Raw genomic sequence first — 22463 nt, forward strand, 5'->3', positions numbered from 1 at the left:
TATATCTATAAGATCTTGGCTGTTAAATACTATTGGTGTGCGGTGTACTATTTATGTCCTTCATTTATGAACTAAACTTTTATCAACATTTTGCAGTCTTGCTTTGATCTGAGGAATTTCGGTTTTGGTGTAAGAACATTTTTACATACTTAATACTAACTAGCACCATTGTCATTTATCTTGAAATTATCATTCATCAGTATTTGATTAAACGTTTGGCATGAGTTTTATGTGTATATTAATTTCAGCAACTTGACTTTTTTACACACGTATTGACTAAAATCCATACTATGTGAAATTCTAAAGTTTTAACTGTTGAAAACTAGAAACAGCGTTCAATTCAGATCGTATTCATTTATGATTGAGTCGACATTTAAGTAATATGTTAAATTTCTCCGCAAGCATATTCATATTTATGTGTCAACTTGATTTGTAAGAATTTGTCACATTCCATATTTAATACCTAACGACAATAATATTGATCAAGTTTCATTTAAATGGCTTTCTTATTATGCATCAATTTTTATTTTATTTACTAACTATGCTTAAAAGCATTTTTTATTTATTTTTTTTCGTTTTCTTTTCACAATTGCAGCTGAAAATATTTAAGTCGTAATTTAAGCTTGCCTGATACCCTTTAAATTTGATTCGTTTTATTTTTTTTTTAGTACATATTTGTTTTTTATTTTGGGTTTTACACATATTGCTGTGTAGGCTGAGATAATTATATTTATATTTTTGACCTAGGATTAAAATGGTTATTATTATGTTTTATTTTTGTTAAATTTTTGGTTAATTAAAATCAATATTAATATTTTCCGATTTATTCTTAAGAATTTTTTAAAGGTTTAGGCTTAGTTATACGGAAGATATTTGGGGCGTTGAAAGATTTTTCATTTTTATAAATATTTAGCTTAAGTTCATGTTGCATGAATTGGTTTTTGGACTTTTGGTGTGGCCCTCCTGGTTACGGTACATATTCCAATTGAGCTCTCCCTGAATACTGCAGCACGCTTGTTTTATAACTTAGTTGTTAATAACATAATAATTGTTTTATAACTGAAAACTGAAAATTGTTTTATTCTTGGAATGTTTCTTTTTCGCCATGGCTGTAAACCCAAAATATACAACACACACATTTAATTTTTAACTAAATACATTTCAATGCAACACAAAATTAGGACAAGGATATGATCACAAACAACGCAACATTGCCAACAAGCACAACACAAACGAAACAATCCCAAGATTACCTCAACACAACGAACAACAGTCGCTACCGAAAGCAAACGAACACCGAATCGTTCTCATCGTCCAGCCCGCAGCTCTATATACACAAGCCCCATCATCTGGCCGCAGCAAATGCCCTGGATGACCAGACTCCGCCACCCATACCGCCTTTGCCACTGAATTATCAAAGATCTGATGGTTTGTTGCTCTCACTTTGACATTTCCTAACTCCTTGTCTATCTGTTCACGTGATAAGATTTAAGAACGAATAACTGTTTATGTATATTTATATATCCTATTTAGATGAGAGCAACGCTAACGAGACACGAGAGCATAAGAAGCAACGTGCCATATCGAAGGCTTCACGACAAGCTGAACTCAAGCGATTGCGAATCGCTCAAGAAATACAGCGCGAACAGGAGGAGATCGAGGTGCAATTAAAGGAATTGGAGGCGCGAGGAGTGCTCATTGAGAAGGCCCTGCGGGGCGAGGCGCACAACTATGAAAAGTGAGTGTAGCAGTAAGACCCAAGCTTAAAGATTATGTCTACAATAAAAAGAATTTTGTTTTAAAGTTTGGATACGAGTAAGGACAATGACGAAAAGCTTTTAAAGGAACTTTTGGAAATTTGGCGCAATATCACAGCACTGAAGTGAGTATGGATTAACCCATGCAAATCCCTGAAAGTCGTCTAACAAAGAACACTTTTATATAGAAAACGTGATGAAGAACTGACTATAAGGCAACAGGAACTGCAACTTGAATATCGACATGCGCAGCTAAAAGAAGAGCTTAACTTACGCTTGTCTTGCAATAGTAAGTTCCAAGCTACATTTTCAAACTGCATTTAGTTAATATATGTGAATTGTTTGTAGAACTGGACAAGAGCTCCGCAGATGTGGCCGCTGAGGGTGCAATACTCAATGAGATGCTGGAAATTGTGGCTAAGCGTGCGGCATTACGACCAACTGCCTCACAGGTGGACCTATCTGCAGCGGGAGCTGCTTCAATGGACGCGGGTATTACACTAACCGGAGAATCCCACGAACAGGGAGAATCGAATGCAAGTCTAAACACACCCGAGCACATTTCCAAGCAAACTAATCGAATTACTTAATACACTTACAGATTTGAATTTTAAACTTGCCTTGGGGCTTACTGGCTTTCGAGTTCTGGCAAGGATTTTTACGCCTAAATACTTAAGCAGAATGTACCAAAAAGCAAAAACTATAACTATAACACAACAAAAAATAACGATGCTAAAAAACGTGAGCTGTAAGATAAACGAGCAAAATAAACACCGAGTGAACACTTTGGTGGAATAGTTTATAAAAACTAAGGATGGTCGCTGAAGATATTTTTCATGAAACGCGCAACATTACTGTAAAAAAACAGAAAACAAAAACTAATTATTTAAACAAAACGTAATCAAAGCTTATGTTCAGTTAGTTTTGAGCATATTATACACAACAATTTTAGTCATTCAATTTGTTGCAGCCCTACAAAACAATTTGATGAACTGTCTGATCTTTGTATGTTGTATTATGTTGTGTAATAAGTTAACTGTGTTACGTAAAAATGTATGTGCAAATTGTTTGTCATTTGTTCAATTATAAATGGTGTATTTGTGTCGACTTGATTATCATATTTTAATTTGTGTGTGCGCGCCTATGTTTCAACATTTTAATCTACTTTTCATTTGTATGAACCATGAGCGTCACTTATTTTTGCATGTAATGTGCTGCCCAAACTAAATCAAAGTGAACACAAAGATTTACACACAAATATTTTCTATACATATTTATATTCATATGTATAAAACGAGCGTATATATAAATATATTGAAGAGCAAAGCAAACGTATATTGTATACTACAAATGATTTAAATTATTATGTAATATTATTTATATTCTTTAATCAACATATTTATCGAATTTATTATGTAATTTTTTGATTTATTTAAAACAATAAAGATTTTATGAATTGTGAGTAACGGATTAATTTAATTTAAGCAACCCACTTCTGACCGGTGTGGCAACTCTACTATCGTGTATGCATTCACAATTAATAAATTTATCGATTATTCTCGTGAGGCCATGAAAATCTTATCCGTGAATGAAATTCGCTGCAAATACCCATCTCTATTAAGAAACCAAAATCCAATAAACGCGGTTTCGCTATATTTGTTAATAGAAATAAACTCTAAAAGTAGCTGTTGTCGTTTGTATAAACTGTAATCTCTTCCTTAAACTGGACAAATATGCCTGAAGAAAGGCTAAGCAAGAATTCGAATGTGCCCGACGGGTCAATTCAAAAAACAGCAAGCAACTCAATCTCGCAGAATAAAAAACAGACACCCTTTGCGTCTGCGCAGCTATCCGCGGATGCAGAGCTGGAAGATGAACCGGCAGGCCAGCCTGCGGCTTACAGTATGCGACCAGCATTTGGCGAATCTTTTCCGTTGCCAATAGTTAAAAGCATTATAAACAGCGTAATGGCTGAAAAACTTAAGGGTGAGTGTGTACAAATCGAACAGCGTCAAAAAAACAAACAAACAAACGTCGCTAAGCAACCCATAATGTTTCAGACAAAATATACGACAAGGACATTGCTAAAATCTGGACGCGTGAAATAGCCGACGAAGTGAATCAGCAGATTGCTGCGAGTCCCAAAGTCAAGCGTTATAAGCACGTAGTGCAGGTGATGATGGGCCAAGAGCTGGGCGCTGGTGCCACCTACTTATCTCGCTGCTGTTGGGATTGCGACTGCGACACGTCCGTTACGGAGGTGTTTAGTAATACGAGCCTGTTTTGCGTGTGCACCGTATTCGGAACGTATCAGTACTGAAGCGGAGCTGGGCAAACAACTGAAGGCTTCAAGCAGTGAGTTTGGTTTAGTCATTTTATATGCTGAATGGCCTAATTAATGGGATTCTTTTCATTACAGCAATTTATAAATACCAAAGCTAGGAACGGGACATATGTAAAGGTATTTTCCTAATTGTAGTAATCTTACATTGGCGCAAGAAAGAGATGAAGATTGCCATTAGGTTTAATCAGCTTCTGGCACCTTGCACTTGCCATATATATACATATATATAGATATGTTATGATTATCTAAGCGCTTGCTTACATATACATACGTAGACAATTTAATTTATAACAAACGCACACAACAATTGTGTTTAGAAAAAGTGAGAATCATTTATAAAAGAAAACAATTGCATTATTTACATTGAAATTGTACAACTTTGCATGTATGTATGTTAGGCATGCACCAGGAAGCGAACATTGCTCCCAACTTCACTTTCAATGATGTCCATTCGTTGACCTTCGTTGTGCACCAGTGCCTGCGGCTCACTGTATGCGCACATTGAGCGGGTTGAGTATGCGGCCCGACATTACCGCCACGTCTAAGTCACGATCGATGATGAAAAACAGAAACGGATGATTAACAGAGATCTGTATGGGTTTCGTTTGGGCGCCAGAGTTGCCTGAGCAAAAAGGAAATAGTTATTGCACATTTTTATTAGTGCTGCTGTTGCTGCAATCGAAGTTGCAGGTGGGGCTGGCTAACACCTCGATCTCTATCTTTATTGCGTTGCGCTTCAATGCGTCGGGGTGTGCTGCAATGCTGCAATACAGCAGCTACTTACGTTTAAGTTGATTGATGGGATGCGTTCGAATGTTGACATCAATCGATTGCTCAATGTGTCGCACATAGACGCCTTTCTCATCAGTCATGGGTCGGAAATCGGCTCGATTCGGCTCGAATATATCACAGCTGCAATGAGAAAGAATTATGCAGAAAGTAAAAGTCCGATCCCAAATGATCCATAAAAGCTGCCCAGTCTGCTTACATGCCCATCTGCAAAACAACAAGTGAAGCAAATGAATAATCTGTTTAGGGATCCTCCATAGTCGCTTACATTTTGCAGATCGTTGGTCAGGAACATGGTGCCATGCAGCTTGAAGTCCGGAATGATAGCCTGCACCCAGCGTGGCTTTAGCTGTTTACGCATCAGACGCAGCGTTGGTCCCAGTTTCAGAGAAGCGGCAGCAGCCACAATGTCCATGTGGTAATCAGGCAGCAGTATCATCAAATTATACTCTGGTGTGTCCAGCTCCAGCTCCAGCACGCTCATCTTCAGATGCTCGAAATATCTGTAATATAGCACCGCATTGTACACTTTGAAGGTGGTGTGCACCACCTGCTGGCTGCCCAGATAAAACACATGGCTAATCACATCCGTATTGTAGTTTGTTTTGGTCTCCGCCCCTCCTTCGCTGATGTAATGCGGCTCAAAGTCGTTGGTGATGTGAGCAAAGGCAGCTGTCGGCGGTATGGGCAGAGGATGCGGTGGTCCATGCGGTGCATGTGGATTGAAGAGCGCCACAAAGAGATTAGCGTCCAGATCCTTATAACCCAAAACGTGCCGCTTATGGCGGGACACATTCGATTTGCGAGCATTTCTTGCCGCCGGCGTTGCTGCAGTTGTGGAAATTAATTGATGTACACCGAACGTTGAAGCTGTCTTCCTTTGCATGGGCGCTGTCATTTGGCGCGCCATCATGGGCATAACAGCAATGCGTGCGCTGGGCAGATAGCTAGGCTTGGGCGTAATGGGATTGGAGTGCTTGAGTGGCGCCTGCAATTTGCTGGTGGGCAGACGTGAGACTCGGGCCTTTTGTATGCGAAGAAACGGTTCGGCGTCCTCTTCAGCTACAAATGCAGACACCAGCTCTGCTGCCTCATCCTCGCCTGCAACTTCAGCTGTAGGCTCAGCAGCTTCGGCAGAGGTGGCAGCTTCAGCTGCTTCAGTCGTGGTGCTTTCTGCTTCTGTTGTAGTTGTTGTCTCCTCTGTTGTAGTTGTGGTTGTCGGCATGATTGTTGGTATGATGGTGGTTACTTCAGTGCTTGTTGTTGTGCTGGGCTGCTCTGTAGTTGTTGTGTCGGTGTCACTGGGCGTGCTGGTCTCAGCCTGCATCTCCTCAGCCGTTGTATTGCTGGCCATTGTGGTATTGGCCATATCTGCATCCGCTGTGACATTCGCTGGCGTCGAGGAAGCCATATCAACACTCAGATCGTAGCCATAAAACATAAGCACAGTCTCAAAATCCTTGAGTACAGTTACATTGCTTCTGCTCAAGCTGAGGCCCTTGAGAGGATTATCGGAACCAAAGAAATATGTCTGAAAATAATTGAGTTACAACAAACAATGCCTATCAAAAGTATCCGTTAAACGACTATTAATTATAAATTCTATTCATGCCAAAAAAAAATTCGGCCACTCATTGCAGATTGTTTGGATTGGATTGGAACGATTGGGGTCAATAAACTTTTGCGAGTGTTTTCAGTCACATTTCGAGCGTCGATAGGTTGATTTGGCCTGGGGCACAATTACATATGATCTATTGATATCAATACACATATATCTGACCTAGAGCGCTGCGACATGGTACGCTTTGTAATTTGTTTTATCAATCAAGTGTAATCCACGCTGGTGGCGGTATGGGGAAGTGGAGTAGAGACCCGAAAGTGTGTTTAACGATGCATATAAATTTCGGTTGGGGAAGCTATAAAGTACGCGTGGGGAAGGGCTCACCCGCAGCCGTCGGTGTATGTCGCGGTAACCGACACGTATGACGTCACGATTGTTGGGCAACTGCAGTACATTGCGCAGCTCTGAGGCGCTCCTGGCTGAGGAGCCCTCATATAGCGCCACCAGCACGCTGACCAGGGCGGTGGGCGAGAACGCAAAGTTATTCCGATTGAGTATGGAATGGTAGTGGAGCAGCCGATGGGTTAGATCGTTGGTCAGATCGACCATGACCTCGGCTGGTGTCAGCTGCCTGGCCAGCACCTGTGGCAGATGCTCCAGTTCCAGCGGCGTTAGCGGCGCTGGTGGCGGCGGTGGATGTGGAAATCCACTCACGCGAAACTCTTCGTGATCGATATGTATATAGTGGGCGTGGCAGGGCAACAACAGCAACAAAAGCCCGGCCAAACGGCATAACAGGCGTGTGGCAGAGGTCATGATAGGTCTGACCTTGCTCAAATTAATATAAATGCACATTGATAATCGCCTTAACTGTTTTTGTTTGATTTTTTTATAATGCCCAACTGCAACTGAAGCATGAAGTCCGTTTAGCAAAAAATGTGGCAAATTCGGTGCGTGCTCATGAATTGCATTATTTTCGCCTCTAATTGGAAATGGTTAACTGGAATTCAAGGTTCTGTAATTTTCCCAACTGTCAATCGTATCGCGTTTCACACATTTTCGCATCCAATTCGCTTTTTTCTCAATTTCTATTTCAATTTTCGGAGCCGTTTGTCCAACTGATTCCCGTGATTGCTGCCGGCAAACTGAAATCGTGGAACGTGCGGCACATGGCTCAAATATCAAATCCGATCGATGTGTTCGGCAGCTGTGACGCTTTCGCGTGATTGTTTCGGAATAACTTGAAGCAACAGATACGTAAGCCATGGTGATTTTTAGTCGTTCCCCACTCTAAACGATATCATCGAGACCTAAAGCATCCTGATTAGCTAAGCAAGGCTATGCTAAGGCTACTTTACACTGTGGAAAATTGACCTTATCGCATTTTCTGACTGCTTTGCCATGCCAATCAAATGTCTACGTATCTTACTTTACTTTTAACACAAATACAGCAAATGTCTGATTAAACAGTCTGTCAGTTCATAGTTATTTTCCACTTGTCACATGATTAATCGCAAGGCTTTAAAGTGCATATTATTAATTGATTTTATTGCACTTCACTTCAGTCGCCTAAAGGCTGCCCAGTTTCAGTAAAAATGTCCTGGGGAAAGCATTTCGTCTACGCGTGGATAACTTATTTTCTAGCATTTTGTGGAATCGGTAGATTCTATTTTGATGTCCGCACTGGCAAAGTGATAAAATCGCCCTATTTGTGCTATTATAGTAGAGTATTTATTCTATTAATTTTATGCACTTTCCCAGTGATGATACAATCTTATGTGTTTAACCCTGCGTGGTTCCATACCGAATCCAAAATAATATCCGTCTGCATTATGGCATATCCTGTCATTTTGTTGATTTCAATATTGAGCTGCATGTTCTGTGTTGAACGCTGGCAGCTCAGGATAATCAGAATGATTGAGGATCTGCTGAAAATGGAGGATTTTCGTATCGGACCGAACTATTGCGCCACACCAGCCGATAAGTCATATCTACATCGGCTATTTTGGTTGAGGTTTATAATTATAATGCCACGAACGGCTGTACTACTTATGCGGATTATCAACAAAAACAGCGATGTTTACTTTTTCTTAAATTCCTTCGTAACAAGAGTTATGAGGGGTGGATTATATTTTCTAGTGTTTAGTCTCAACTGGCAGATATACGTAACATTCTTGAACCTGCAGCTTTGCCTGGAGCATTTATATTTGGCCACTATGCCAATGGCAAGGAAACAAGCCAAACTATTGGAGTTGCATCGGATGTACTATAGACTAATCCACATGATTAACGATTTAAGCCTTATTTTCAAATATCCAATGTTTTGCTGCTTGCTTCAACTGATTTGCAATACCTGCTTAAGTGGCTATCTATTAATTCGTTATATCTTTGGAAAGCCCTCTAAATCCATCGCTTCTAAAACCGATCCAATAGTATTAATTCTATGCATCGTTGATGTATTGGAGTTCTACCTCCATGCCAGTATCGCTCACTTGACTGCTAAACTACATGATAGTACACATCATATATTACGCTACCCATACCCAAACTTAGATCTATTGGAGCGCAGTGTGAGTATAAGTGGCACTTGGGTTAAATCGAAAGTAATTTACAATATTTTAGAATGACTGGCTAGCCCTGCAGCTAACATGGCAGAACAAGAATGTCCACATCTTTGGAGTACTAACCATCAATTTGCGCCTAATCTTTGGAGTTATTATTAGCATTGTACTGCACATTATATACGTGTTACAGAGCGACTACGCCTACATGGCAGTATAAACCTATTTTGCAAACAAATCAACTTTTAATTTATATACTTGAGAAGTGGTATCATATTAAATTGTAGTTTGTAATTCTTTCTCTTACATAGTAATATAATTTGTATATTATAATAGACCAGCGGCATACTGATTCGAAGAGGAACAATAAGATACACTTTCGAGCTCAAGCATATTTAAGTCGCGGATAAAAAAATTCAGAGTAAATGACAGCTCTCATTTCCTATTTGGTTTTTTTTGGTTTTTTTTTCGGCTCGCTACCAACTAATATTAACCGTGGTAAAAAATTCTTAGAGAAAGCACTTGGTCTACGCATGGATCACATATATCTTAGACTTACTATCTTGGATTTACTATAAATTCCTTTACATGTTTAACGAGTTCTGCGTAATTTTCACATATCCTTATATATATATTCATATATACCTGTATCAGTGTTTCGACTGCTGATTGGAAAGCCCTTCACAATATTTAGTTCTACCATAGAATGGCTTATAATACTTGTATTCGTCGGTGATAATCTAGAACTCTACGTCTTGGCCAGCATACCTAACAAGGCGGGTGATCTTCACACAGATTCGGATTTATTGAGTCGTAATGTATGTTCAATTATTTTAATTTGATAATATTTAGGTAAACCAGGTTTAAGGATAATAATTGGTTCAACCAAAAACAAAAACCAAAAAGCGTAGAGCATTCCTGGATCGACATTAAAATGTACACTTAGATGCATTATTCATTATGCATTTCTTTATAGAATAGATATGGATGGGCGGAGAAAATAGACTGTGAAATGCTTTAGACACAGTTAGATTAAGATAAGATTTCCACATTGTCGTTTTACTAATTGATTAATCGCAGTGCACTGCATTCACTAAGTAGCTTGGCTAGTCTTGTTCAAAATGTCCTCGGGAAAGCACTTGGTCTACGCGTGGATTACATATCTCTTCGCATTTTGTGGAATCGCTGGATTCTACTTTGATATTCGCACGGGCAAATTGATAAAGTCACGTGTACTGTGCATTTATAGTAGACTACTCAGTTTATTTATTTTGAGCACTTTCCCAACGATGATTAATATATATTGGATTAAAGCCCCTACGTTTCTTACTCAATCCAAGCTTACAGTCGTCTTAATAATTGCTTATCCTACTAGCTCCTTGATTACGGTATTAAGCTGTATATTCTGTGTAAATCGGTGGCAGCACAGGATATTCAAGTTGATGGAGGATCTGCTGAAAATGGAGGAGTTTGCCATCGAACCCAACTATTCCATCACACCATCTCAGCAGCCATATCTAAGACGGCTTTTCTGGATCAGATTTTTGCTACTTATGGGGGAAGATGTCGTATTTATTCTACGGATGCTTCTCGTCAGAGTGGATTTTTCTTTTATTATAGCGTTCTTGTAGCTAGAGTTATGAAAGGAGGACTGTATTTCCTGCTATTTAATCTCATCTGGCAAATAAGTTATACATTCATGAAACTTCAGATTTACCTAGAAAATTTACTTTTTCGACCTATGCCAATGTCAAGGAAACAAAGCAAACTACTGGAGTTGTATCGGATTTACTATAGGCTAGTCCATATGATAAACGAGTTGTGCATAATCTTCAAATATCCGCTGGCTTGTTGTTTGCTCAAATTAACTTGCAATTCCTGTTTGAGTGGATATACACTTTTTCGACTGCTGTTTGGAAAGCCCATGAAATCTTTCACCCCTAAAACTGATTGGCTTATATTAACTTTAAGCGTCAGCGATGCATTCGAACTCTACATCCTGGCCAGCATTGCCCACACGGCTGGTGATCTTCATGATAGTACTTTTCACATTTTACGCTATCCTTACTTTGATTTGGATCTGTTGGAACGCAACGTATGTTATTCATGCGAATTATTCGTTTGTGTCAATATTTTAATGATTTACCTATTTCAGAATGACTGGCTAGCTCTGCAGCTAATATGGCAAAATAAGAACATCAACGTGTTTGGTGTACTAAACATTAATCTTCGCCTCGTTTTTATATTTATAACTAACATCGTACTAAATATTATATACATGATACAGAGTGACTACGGCTATTTATCAATATGAACTCCTTTCGAATACTTCTAAAATCTTCGTTTCTGTGTTAATATTACTACAAGAATTCTTATATAATAAACACGCTGGTATTATAATATATTTCACATGGATAAACCAAATATGTTTTACACCTGTTCGGTTCATTATCAATGATCGTTATGACAATCAACAGCGAACATAGAGTCCCAAGATCGTTACAAATACTACGACGAGATTGCCCACGGCGTCTCCTCGAAGAAACGCGGGGAGATTGTTGAGCGCGCCCAGCAGCTCTCCGTGCGTCTGATGAGCCCCAACAGTCGTCTGTGTTCCCACGAATAAGCTTAAGTTTGGTATTCGCTTAAATGAGTTTTCTTTTTAGTTTGAAGCTTTAACCCTTTAACTATATTAAGTTGAAACCAGTAAGAGGCTCCAGTTGGGAGCTGCCGACTAGGAGATACCCTGAACCCTCTTCTTTTAAAACCTAATGCAACTCACGTTGCGCGTTCGCTTGCTTTAAAAATAGTTTCCTCAATTGTAAGCCGTATACTGAGTAGATCATGGCTAAGTTCTTATACCCTTAAGCAGCCGTGTCAATATAGCAATGTCCATTCGACTTATAGTATCCTGATATTCGTCCTTTTGTTGCAGGAAGTAAGTATATCAAAGCGGAAGGTATCGGAGCCCCTTATTATACAGTATCAAGATCACACCACTATACTATATAGCTGGACAGGCAAAGGGTTATTTCTTAACAGTATATCTTGACCCAACTAAACAATAACTGGAAAGAGTAGTCAACCTTCGGAGTGCTTGTTTTGTGTTGATTTAGTTAGATTACAAGAGCTGTCAGTTTCTATTTATTTATTTAATTCTTTTAAATGTCCTTTTCTAATGGACTTGATGCACTTCATTGAATTCACCTTAAGGCTTGTTAGTCGTGGTTAAAATGTCCTCGAGAAAACACGTCGTCTACGCATGGATAACATATATCTTAGCATTTTGTGGAATCGCTGGATTCTACTTTGATATCCATACTGGCAGAGTGATAAAATCGCGTGTATTGTCCTACTACGGCCGTTTTTTTAGTCTGCTTATTTTGGTCATCACACCCATGACAATATATACATATGCGATTAACACGCCGTTGAATCTAACTCAAAACAAGCTTATGAATCTCTTGATTGCCACATATCCCTCCGTTATGTTGGCTTCCATTGTAAGTTGTATGTTCTGTGTACAACGGTGGCAGCACAGGATCATCAAGTTGATTGAGGATCTGCTGAGAATGGAGGAGCTTAGCATCGAACCTAACTATTCCGTCACACCATCTCAGCAGCCTTATCTGAGACGGCTTTTCTGGATCAAACTATGTCTTGTAATACAACGATTAGTAATATTATTTGTATATTATATATTTGCCCAAGACAAAGACACAATATTTAATTTAACCGTTTCACTCTTTCGAATCATGAGGTGTGGATTTTATTTCCTAATGTTTAATATAATATGGCAAATTAGCTTAACCTTCTTAAAACTGCAGCTTTACCTCGAGCAATTACTTTTTGATATAATGCCGATGGCAAAGAAAATAAATAAAATACTCAAAGGTCAACGGATGTATTACAGACTTATTCGGATGATTAATGAACTATGTACCATTTTCAAGTATCCTCTATTTTTTTACCTGATTTATCTTGTTTATATATATGGCTTAAGTGGATACACATTAATTCAAATGCTATTTGGGAAAAAGTTATACATATGGCTCCCAACCATGAAACTTTTGCATATTTTGATAACTATTATTGAGGCAATGGAATTTTACATATTGGTCCGTATTGCTCATATGGCCAATACCCTTCATGAGCATACATTTTACATTTTACGCTACCCTTACCTCAATTCGGATCTAGTGGAGAAAAGTGTGAGTAAATATCTCCATTTATGTCTTATATTTTTATCACTTGACTATTTTAGAATGAATGGTTTTCCCTCCAGCTAACCCGGCAAAATAAGAACGTCCACATTTTTGGCGTATTTATCATTAACTATCAATTAGTCTTTCTGGTTTTTACTAGCATCGCACTTCATATTATATACATGGTACAGACTGACTACTACTTTTTGGAAATATAATATGCAATTGTCCAGATTGATGATTGTGAAAATAAACATGCATACTAATTCTAACTTGTTATTGATTTTAATAGCACAGACTTAAAGATAATAGAATTATTGGTTCAAGCAAAAACAAAATATTAATAAAATTATTTAAAGAAAAAGCGAAGAGAATTCCTTTGCGTTTCTTATACAATAGATTGGAATGGGCGACGATAATAGACGGAGAAATGCTTTAGACAATGTTTATACCCTGAACCCATTAAAAATGGGTATAAGGGTATATTGTATTTGTGCAAAATCAAAATGTATGTAACAGACAGAAGGAAGCATCTCCGACCCTATAAAGTATATATATTCTTGATCAGCACCAATAGCCGAGTCGATCTAGCCATGTCCGTCTGCCTGTCCGTCCGTCCGTCCGTATGTATGAACGCAAGGATCTCAGAGCCTATAAGAGCTAGAGACTTTTAGATGTAGGTGCTCCTAGTGCCTGCGCAGATCGAGTTTGTTTGCGATAATCGATAACTTACTTCGTTTCCAAGCTATCGATAAAAATCGATATCGATATCCTGTTTTTTGGGCAATTTTGGTAAATAATAAGAGCTAGCGTCACGAAACATGATATGTTGCTTATAAAATACAATATATATGCATTTGATGTTGGAAGAAGAGGGTTCAGGGTATCCCCTAGTCGGGAGCTCCCGAGTAGAACCTCTTACTTGTTTGTTATATGAAGTAAGTATATCAGAACCGACCGGATCGGCCTCATATCATACTACCATATTATGTAGCTCTATAGGAAAAATTGTTTAAAACATAGTTTCTGTATTGCAAAGGGGTATCGTATATATCTTAACCTAACTCAACAATTACGAGCAAAAGTAGTCAACCTTCGGAGTGCCTATTATGTGCTGATTTAATTAGATTACAAGAGCTGTCAGTTTCTATTTATTTATTTAATTCTTTTAAATGTCCCTTTCTAATGGACTTGATGCACTTCATTGAATTCACCTTAAGGCTTGTTAGTCGTGGTTAAAATGTCCTCGAGAAAACACGTCGTCTACGCATGGATAACATATATCTTAGCATTTTGTGGAATCGCTGGATTCTACTTTGATATCCATACTGGCAGAGTGATAAAATCGCGTATATTGTCCTACTACGGCCGTTTTTTTAGTCTGCTTATTTTGGTCATCACACCCATGACAATATATACATATGCGATTAACACGCCGTTGAATCTAACTCAATACAAGCTTATGAATCTCTTGATTGCCACATATCCCTCCGTTATGTTGGCTTCCATTGTAAGTTGTATGTTCTGTGTACAACGGTGGCAGCACAGGATCATCAAGTTGATTGAGGATCTGCTGAGAATGGAGGAGCTTAGCATCGAACCTAACTATTCCGTCACACCATCTCAGCAGCCATATCTGCGACGGCTTTTCTGGATCAAACTATGTCTTGTAATACAACGATTAGTAATATTATTCGTACTGATTATTATCCAAGACAAAGACACAATATTTTATTTCACCGCTTTACTTTCACGAATCATGAGGAGTGGATTTTTTTTCCTAATCTTTAATTTAAATTTGCAAATTTGCCTTACTTTCTTAAAACTGCAGCTTTACTTCGAGCAATTACTTTTTGAAATAATGCCAATGAGAAAGAAAATACAGAAAATACTGGAATGTCAGCGAATGTATTACAGATTAATCCGTATAATTAATGAACTATGTACCATTTTTAAGTACCCTCTATTTTTGTACCTAATCTATCTTATTTATGTTTATGGTTTATGTGGATACTCATTAATTCAAATGCTGTTTGGAAAAAAGTTAAATACATGGCACCGTACCATGAAACTTTTGCTTATTTTGATAACTATTATTGAGGCAATGGAATTTTACATATTGGTCAGTATTGCTCATATGGCCAATACCCTTCATGAGCATACATTTTACATTTTGCGCTACCCTTACCTCAATTCGGATCTAGTGGAAAAAAGTGTGAGTAAATATCTCCATTTATGTCTTATATTTTTATCACTTGACTATTTTAGAATGAATGGTTTTCTCTCCAGCTAACACGGGAAAATAAAAACTTCCACATTTTGGGCGTCTTTATTATAAACCATCAATTAGTCTTTCAAATATTTACTGGCACCTTGCTTCATATTATATACATGGTACAGACTGACTACTTCTATTTGGAAATATAATGTGAAATACTTCAGATTGAGGATTTTGAAAATACACACAATGCATACTAATTTGTAGCCACAATTATTCAAATTTGTTATTATTTTGATAACACAGATTAGAGGATAATAATATGGATAATAGTTCAAGCAAAAAATATATTAATTAAAATATTACAAAAAAAAATAACAAAGAGAATTCCTTGAGCGACATTATAATATACATTCAGAAACATTTTTGCATTTTGCATTTCCTCGTACAATAGATTAGGATGGGCGAAGAAAAGAGACTGGGAATTGCCTAAGACAATTTATTATTATGCCTGTGTCATTCAAATTGAGATAAGATTTCCACATTGTCGTACGATTTTAACAAGTCAATTGAAGGCGTTTTACTAATTGATTAATCGTATAACTTCCTTGATTGATTGAATAATTTTTGTCCCTTGGAAGATCCAGCGGGTGTACTCTCTTGAGTCTTCTGGTGGTGTTGCTGTTGTTCAGCAGGCCAACTGCTAAGTCGTCGTTGTGCAGGTGGAGCCTATGCACCTGCCCAACTATTTGCTGCTGCTTTTGGCTATCTCGTCACGGACCCATGGGATCTTGAGAACACTGTGGATGTAAGCGTTGTCATGGTAAATATGTACATTGGAAACGATGCGCAGTGCCTTGTTTTCAAATATCTGAATCAATCTTAGTTTGCTTGGGCTGGCAGTGCCCCATAACTGAATGCCGTAAGTCCAAATCGGTTTGCTAATTGCCTTGTAGAGAAGGAGCTTTGACCGAGTTCTCAGCTTGGACTTACGGCCAATAAGCCATAATACGATTTAAGCTTGACTTCCACATGTTTTCTTTTCTTTAAAAGTAGAGTTCTCCAAGTCAGCCCCTTCTGCTATTACAGCTCTGCCTAGAAAGGCATTTGGGCCTAAGAGAGAAAGGGACTTTTCGCTGTTCACCATGATGTTCAATCTCCTCTGGCATTCGTTGAGTGTGTCCAATTGGCCTTATGTCACCTGAGAAGCCTCTTCAGCTGTCTCAGCAGTGGCGAGGAATGCCGTGTCATCAGCATTTATGGCCACTAGAATGTAAGGGTTCTCAGTAACAGAAAGGTCTGTATCATAGATGTTGCATAGTAGGGGACACAGCACGCTGCCTTGACTCTCCACATTTAACCTGGAACTGCCTGTCTCACAACCATGAGGAGAAGTAGGAGGAGAAGTGGCTGCAGTAGGTTGCTCCTGATTTTGAGTAAGTGTAAGAGTACCAATACTAACTGTTTGAAATATTTTGTGGCGATAAATCAATGTATATTAGAGCGGTAGAAAGTTTTGGCGCAGTTTTCTCAAAACTTTAACCGAACACAACCAAATTCGAATGACCCATCGACCTTTCGCTTGCACCTTCTAAGATTATCACAGTTCAAGTCGCAAATAAAAAATGCACAGAAAATGTCAACTGTCATTTCCTTTTTGATTTTCTTTTGCCCCGCGCCATAAACATAGCTTTTAAATGTGCTTTACTAATTGATTATGTGGTGGCAGTAACCTAGGGGCTTTTTAGTCTTGGTAAAAATGTCCTCGAGCAAGCACTTGGTCTTCGCGTGGATATCATATATCTTAGCGTTATGTGGAATTACTGGATTCTACTTTGATATTCGCACGGGCAGAGTGATTAAGTCGCGTGTCTTGTGCTATTATAACAGACTATTTAGTCTTCTTATTTTTAGCACTTGTCCAGCGATGATATATTTGTATTTGATGAAAATCCCGCTGGTCCCTACTTAATCCAAGCTAATGTATATCTTAATAACCGCATATCCTGGTACGTTGTTGACAACAGTATTGAGCTGTTTATTCTGTGTACAACGCTGGCAGCATAAAATATTCAAGATGATTGAAGATCTGCTGAAAATTGAGGAGCTAGGAGTCGAACCCAACTATTGCATCACACCATCAGAGAAGTCACGCCTCAAACAGCTGTTCGGGATCAGGTTAATTGTACTAATGCCAGTAGTTGTTACATTTTTTTCACAGCTGATAATGGGAAAGATGAGTTTTTTGTTTTATATTGGCATCTTTGTGGCTAGATCTTTTAAGAATGGATTATATTTCCTAATGTTTAGCATAGTCTGGCAGATATGCTATTTATTCCTAAAACTGCAGCTATACCTGGAGCATTTGTTTCTTGATCCAATGCCAACGTCAGGGAAAGTTAACAAAATTATAGAAGTACAACGAATGTACTATAAGCTCCTTTGCATGGTTAACGAGTTGTGCGTAATATTCAAATATCCGATGGCCTGCGGCTTGTTCCAATTGGTTTGCAATACCTGTATGAATGGATATTCAGTGTTTCGACTGCTGTTTGGAAAGCCCTTCACAATATTTAATTCTACCATGGAATGGCTTATAATACTTGTATTCGTCGGTGAAGCTCTAGAACTCTACGTCTTTGCCAGCATAGCTAACAAGGCGGGTGATCTTCATACAAGTACATTTTATGCTTTACGCTACACTTGCCCAGATTCGGATTTATTGGATCGTAAAGTATGTTCATCGTTTTATATTTGTGCTACATTTTTGACAACTTATTTCTCGTAGAATGACTGGTTCGCCCTGCAGCTAACATGGCAACCAAAGAACATCCACATATTTGGCGTAATAAGCATCAATCTACATTTTGTATTTCTAGTCTTAACCAGCTCCTTACTTCATATTATATACATGGTACAGAGTGACTACCACTATTTGGAAATTTAAAGTGAAATACTTTGATATCAAATTATGGGAATACAAAATAATGAATATTAATAATGTAACCACAAATATTTTATTTTGATATTATTTAAGTAAACAAGGATTAAGGATAAGAATTGGTTCAACCAAAAACAAAAACCAAAAGCGTAGAGCATTCCTGGATCGACATTAAAATGTACACTTAGATGTATTATTCATTATGCATTTCTTTATAGAATAGACACGGATGGGCGGAGAAAATAGACAATGCATTGGACAATTTAGTATTAGACAGAAAATGTCAGTTAGATTAAGATAAGATTTCCACATTGTCGTTTTACTAATTGATTAATCGCAGTGCACTGCATTCACTAAGTAGCTTGGCTAGTCTTGTTCAAAATGTCCTCGGGAAAGCACTTGGTCTACGCGTGGATTACATATCTCTTCGCATTTTGTGGAATCGCTGGATTCTACTTTGATATTCGCACGGGCAAATTGATAAAGTCACGTGTACTGTGCATTTATAGTAGACTACTCAGTTTATTTATTTTGAGCACTTTCCCAACGATGATTAATATATATTGGATTAAAGCCCCTACGTTTCTTACTCAATCCAAGCTTACAGTCGTCTTAATAATTGCTTATCCTACTAGCTCCTTGATTACGGTATTAAGCTGTATTTTCTGTGTAAATCGGTGGCAGCACAGGATATTCAAGTTGATGGAGGATCTGCTGAAAATGGAGGAGTTTGCCATCGAACCCAACTATTCCATCACACCATCTCAGCAGCCATATCTAAGACGGCTTTTCTGGATCAGATTTTTGCTACTTATGGGGGAAGATGTCGTATTTATTCTACGGATGCTTCTCGGTCAGAGTGGATTTTTCTTTTATTATAGCGTTCTTGTAGCTAGAGTTATGAAAGGAGGACTGTATTTCCTGCTATTTAATCTCATCTGGCAAATAAGTTATACATTCATGAAACTTCAGACTTACCTAGAAAATTTACTTTTTCAACCTATGCCAATGTCAAGGAAGCAAACCAAACTACTGGAGTTACATCGGATGTACTGTAGGCTAGTCCATATGATAAACGAGTTGTGCATAATCTTCAAATATCCGCTGGCTTGTTGTTTGCTCAAATTAACTTGCAATTCCTGTTTGAGTGGATATACACTTTTTCGACTGCTGTTTGGAAAGCCCATGAAATCGTTCGCCCCTAAAACTGATTGGCTTATATTAACTTTAAGCGTCAGCGATGCATTGGAACTCTACATCCTGGCTAGCATAGCCAACACGGCTGGTGATCTTCATGATAGTACTTTTCACATTTTACGCTATCCTTACTTTGATTTGGATCTGTTGGAACGCAGTGTATGTTCATCATTTCAATTATGTGTTATTAGTTAAATGATTTACCCATTTCAGAATGACTGGCTGGCTCTGCAGCTAATATGGCAAAATAAGAACATCCACATCTTTGGTGTACTTAACATTAATCTTCGCCTCGTTTTTATATTTATAACTAGCATGGTACTTCATATTATATATATGATACAGAGCGACTACGACTATTTGTCAATATGAATTTCATTTGAAAACTACTAACATTATAATTTTTGTGCTTATGATCCTGCAGAAAAGTTTATATAATAAACTAGCTGGTATTTCCCGGCGTTGCACGGTTAAAGTTTTTGTCTTCAAATTTGTTCAGTTAGATGTCAATGTTAGTTATAACAGCCAACATCAAGCAGGCATAATCACTTGAGGTGAGAAGGTGTTTTGCATAGCTAAAGATCCACCTGGTTCTATAAACAGTAGACTTAGCTACCGACTCTAGGTATGCAAGTCCTTGGCCCCAGTTCAAAGCTATAGCACATTGAGAATTATAGGCAACGTAGATATTTGCCATACCATTAAAGTACGACCATCGGATTAAACTATTCGTGAAATTATGAAATTTTTAAGTTGCGGATTGATATGTAAATCGGGGCTAAGTCCTTAGACCGTTAAACGTCGCGTCGATGTCAACAATCAACAATTACGAACAATTGTAGTCAACCTACTTAGTGAATGTTCTGTGCTGATTTAGAAAGATTAGCAGAGCTGTCAGTTTCTATTTATTTACTTAATTCTTTTAAATGTCCCTTGCTAATGGACTTGATGCACTTCATTGAATTCTTTAGTCGTGGTTAAAATGTCCTCGAGAAAACACGTCGTCTACGCATGGATGACATATATCTTAGCATTTTGTGGAATTGCTGGATTCTACTTTGATATCCATACTGGCAGAGTGATAAAATCGCGTATATTGTCCTACTACGGCCGTTTTTTTAGTCTGCTTATTTTGATCATTACACCCAAGACGATAAATACATATGCGATTAACACGCCGTTCAATCGAACTGAATACAAGCCTATTAGTCTGTTGATTGACACATATCCCTTCGTTATATTGGCTTCGACAGTAAGTTGTACGTTCTGTGTGCAACGGTGGCAGCACAGGATCATCAAGTTGATTGAGGATCTGCTGAGAATGGAGGAGCTTAGCATCGAACCTAACTATTCCGTCACACCATCTCAGCAGCCATATCTGCGACGGCTTTTCTGGATCAAAATATTTCTAGTAATACAACGATTAGTAATATTATTCATACTTATATTCATCCAAGGCAAAGACATAATATTTATTTTAACCGCTTCACTCTCACGAATCATGAGAAGTGGCTTTTATTTACTAATCTTTAATTTTATTTGGGAAATTTGCCTGACCTTCTTAAAACTGCAGATTTACCTCGAGCAATTACTTTTTGATATAATGCCAATGAGAAAGAAAATACAGAAAGTACTCGAATGTCAGCGAATGTATTACAGACTAATTCGGATGATTAATGAACTATGTACAATTTTTAAGTATCCTCTATTTTTGTACCTGATCTATCTTGTTCACTATTATGCACTGAGTGGATACACATTAATTCAAATGCTGTTTGGAAAAAAGTTAAGTGCACCGTCCCGTAACATGAATCTTATTTTTATATATACAACCATTATTGAGGCAGCGGAATTCTACATCTTGGTCAGTATTGCTCATATGGCCAATACCCTTCATGAGCATACTTTTTACGTTTTACGCTATCCTTACCCTGATTTGGATCTCTTGGAGAGAAGTGTGAGTAAATCTCTTCTTTTATGTCTTATATATTTTATCACTTGACTATTCTAGAATGATTGGTTTGCCCTCCAGCTAACCTGGCAAAATAAGAACGTGCACATTTTTGGCATATTTATCGTAAGCCGTCAATTAGTCTTTCTTGTTTTTACTAGCATCGTACTGCATATTATATACATGGTACAAAGCGACTACAATATATTGCGAATATAATATTAACTTAGATTTCATTTCTTGTAGAAAAACAAATAAGATATTCTTTAAAGGAAATTGTATCTGTTAATGAGAGTTTTAGTGTTTCAGTTATTTTGGAAAACAATGGTAATCTACATGTTATATGGTGTTTCAGCTATCCTAGAAAACTATTTCTTTAATGAAAATTCTATCTACAATTTGCATGGTTTCCAGAACCAGCCAGATCCCTCAGAGTATTGGCCAAAGCATCGTCTACTGCAAAAGGGAGTTTATAAAAAAGCCAGAGAAGTGGAATGGACTATCCACAAAGAAGAATGACCTCGAATGGTGTCTAGACGTGGGTCTTTATGTAAGTCCCCTGAAGGCGATTATTGTTCCCTTCTCAAAAAAGGAACAAGGTCCGATATTGGAACGATATATAGGCAGGATATTAAACTTGGGTTATAGAAGACGATGGTCAGATCGGAGAATGACTAGTTAGCACTGTTGCTAACATGCAAGATACGAAAGTAAATATTTAAAGTATTTACTATCAATCATTTATTATTTAGAAAAAGGTAGTTGTAACATGGTCACAAGTTTTTTTTTAGATCTTTTATATTCTGATGCTTATTTATATCTACGCTTAGCTACTTTTCAAAAATCCTGTGAACCACTGATATTTTCCGATTGCTTGTTTTAAATCATAACTCTTCTCGATATCGATATCGAATCGATGGTTCCTATCGGCAGCATACT

The 22463-nt window shown here is 37.9% G+C and overlaps 3 protein-coding genes and 1 non-coding gene across 11 annotated transcripts in view; 3 read left to right on the forward strand and 1 right to left on the reverse strand.

Annotated features, from left to right (window-relative positions):
* Window positions 1-3219, forward strand: part of Mical (Molecule interacting with CasL) — a 48764-nt gene extending 45545 nt beyond the window's left edge. For 3 of the 8 annotated variants that reach the window (XM_032439421.2, XM_032439415.2, XM_032439419.2), the window contains 7 exons: window positions 97-129; window positions 1182-1428; window positions 1534-1738; window positions 1805-1882; window positions 1946-2046; window positions 2106-2293; window positions 2359-3219. In XM_032439421.2, coding sequence (XP_032295312.1) covers window positions 97-129; window positions 1182-1428; window positions 1534-1738; window positions 1805-1882; window positions 1946-2046; window positions 2106-2293; window positions 2359-2364 — 858 coding nt within the window. In that variant the 3' untranslated portion in view covers window positions 2365-3219. Of the gene's footprint in view, window positions 1-96; window positions 130-595; window positions 722-1181; window positions 1429-1533; window positions 1739-1804; window positions 1883-1945; window positions 2047-2105; window positions 2294-2358 lie in introns of those variants that run through there. The other 5 variants (XM_070207485.1, XM_032439416.2, XR_004304953.2 and 2 more) reach the window with 4 other exon arrangements.
* A 138-nt stretch (window positions 3220-3357) lies between these two features.
* LOC6630092 (dynein light chain Tctex-type protein 2B) lies at window positions 3358-4470 on the forward strand. The gene is made up of 3 exons (XM_002054223.4): window positions 3358-3743; window positions 3818-4112; window positions 4177-4470. The coding sequence occupies exons 1-2, from the start codon at window positions 3491-3493 to the stop codon at window positions 4075-4077; spliced, it is 513 nt and encodes a 170-aa protein (XP_002054259.2). The 5' UTR covers window positions 3358-3490; the 3' UTR covers window positions 4078-4112; window positions 4177-4470.
* Window positions 4471-4561: 91 nt separating this feature from the next.
* Window positions 4562-7711, reverse strand: Spn85F (Serpin 85F). Its single transcript, XM_002054222.4, has 5 exons — window positions 6836-7711; window positions 5159-6421; window positions 5090-5097; window positions 4886-5013; window positions 4562-4723 (listed from the first exon to the last, which is right to left on the reverse strand). The coding sequence occupies exons 1-5, from the start codon at window positions 7304-7306 to the stop codon at window positions 4587-4589; spliced, it is 2007 nt and encodes a 668-aa protein (XP_002054258.2). The 5' UTR covers window positions 7307-7711; the 3' UTR covers window positions 4562-4586.
* Window positions 7712-15855: 8144 nt separating this feature from the next.
* On the forward strand, window positions 15856-22302 carry LOC26531719 (Gustatory receptor 85a). Its single transcript, XR_011416085.1, has 3 exons — window positions 15856-19732; window positions 19787-21530; window positions 21585-22302. It is a non-coding gene; the product is annotated as a Gustatory receptor 85a (transcript).
* Window positions 22303-22463: the final 161 nt, after the last annotated feature.

The sequence above is a fragment of the Drosophila virilis genome, chromosome 2 (genome assembly GCF_030788295.1).
Source record: "Drosophila virilis strain 15010-1051.87 chromosome 2, Dvir_AGI_RSII-ME, whole genome shotgun sequence".
In the NCBI taxonomy this organism is placed as follows: Eukaryota; Metazoa; Arthropoda; class Insecta; order Diptera; family Drosophilidae; genus Drosophila; species Drosophila virilis.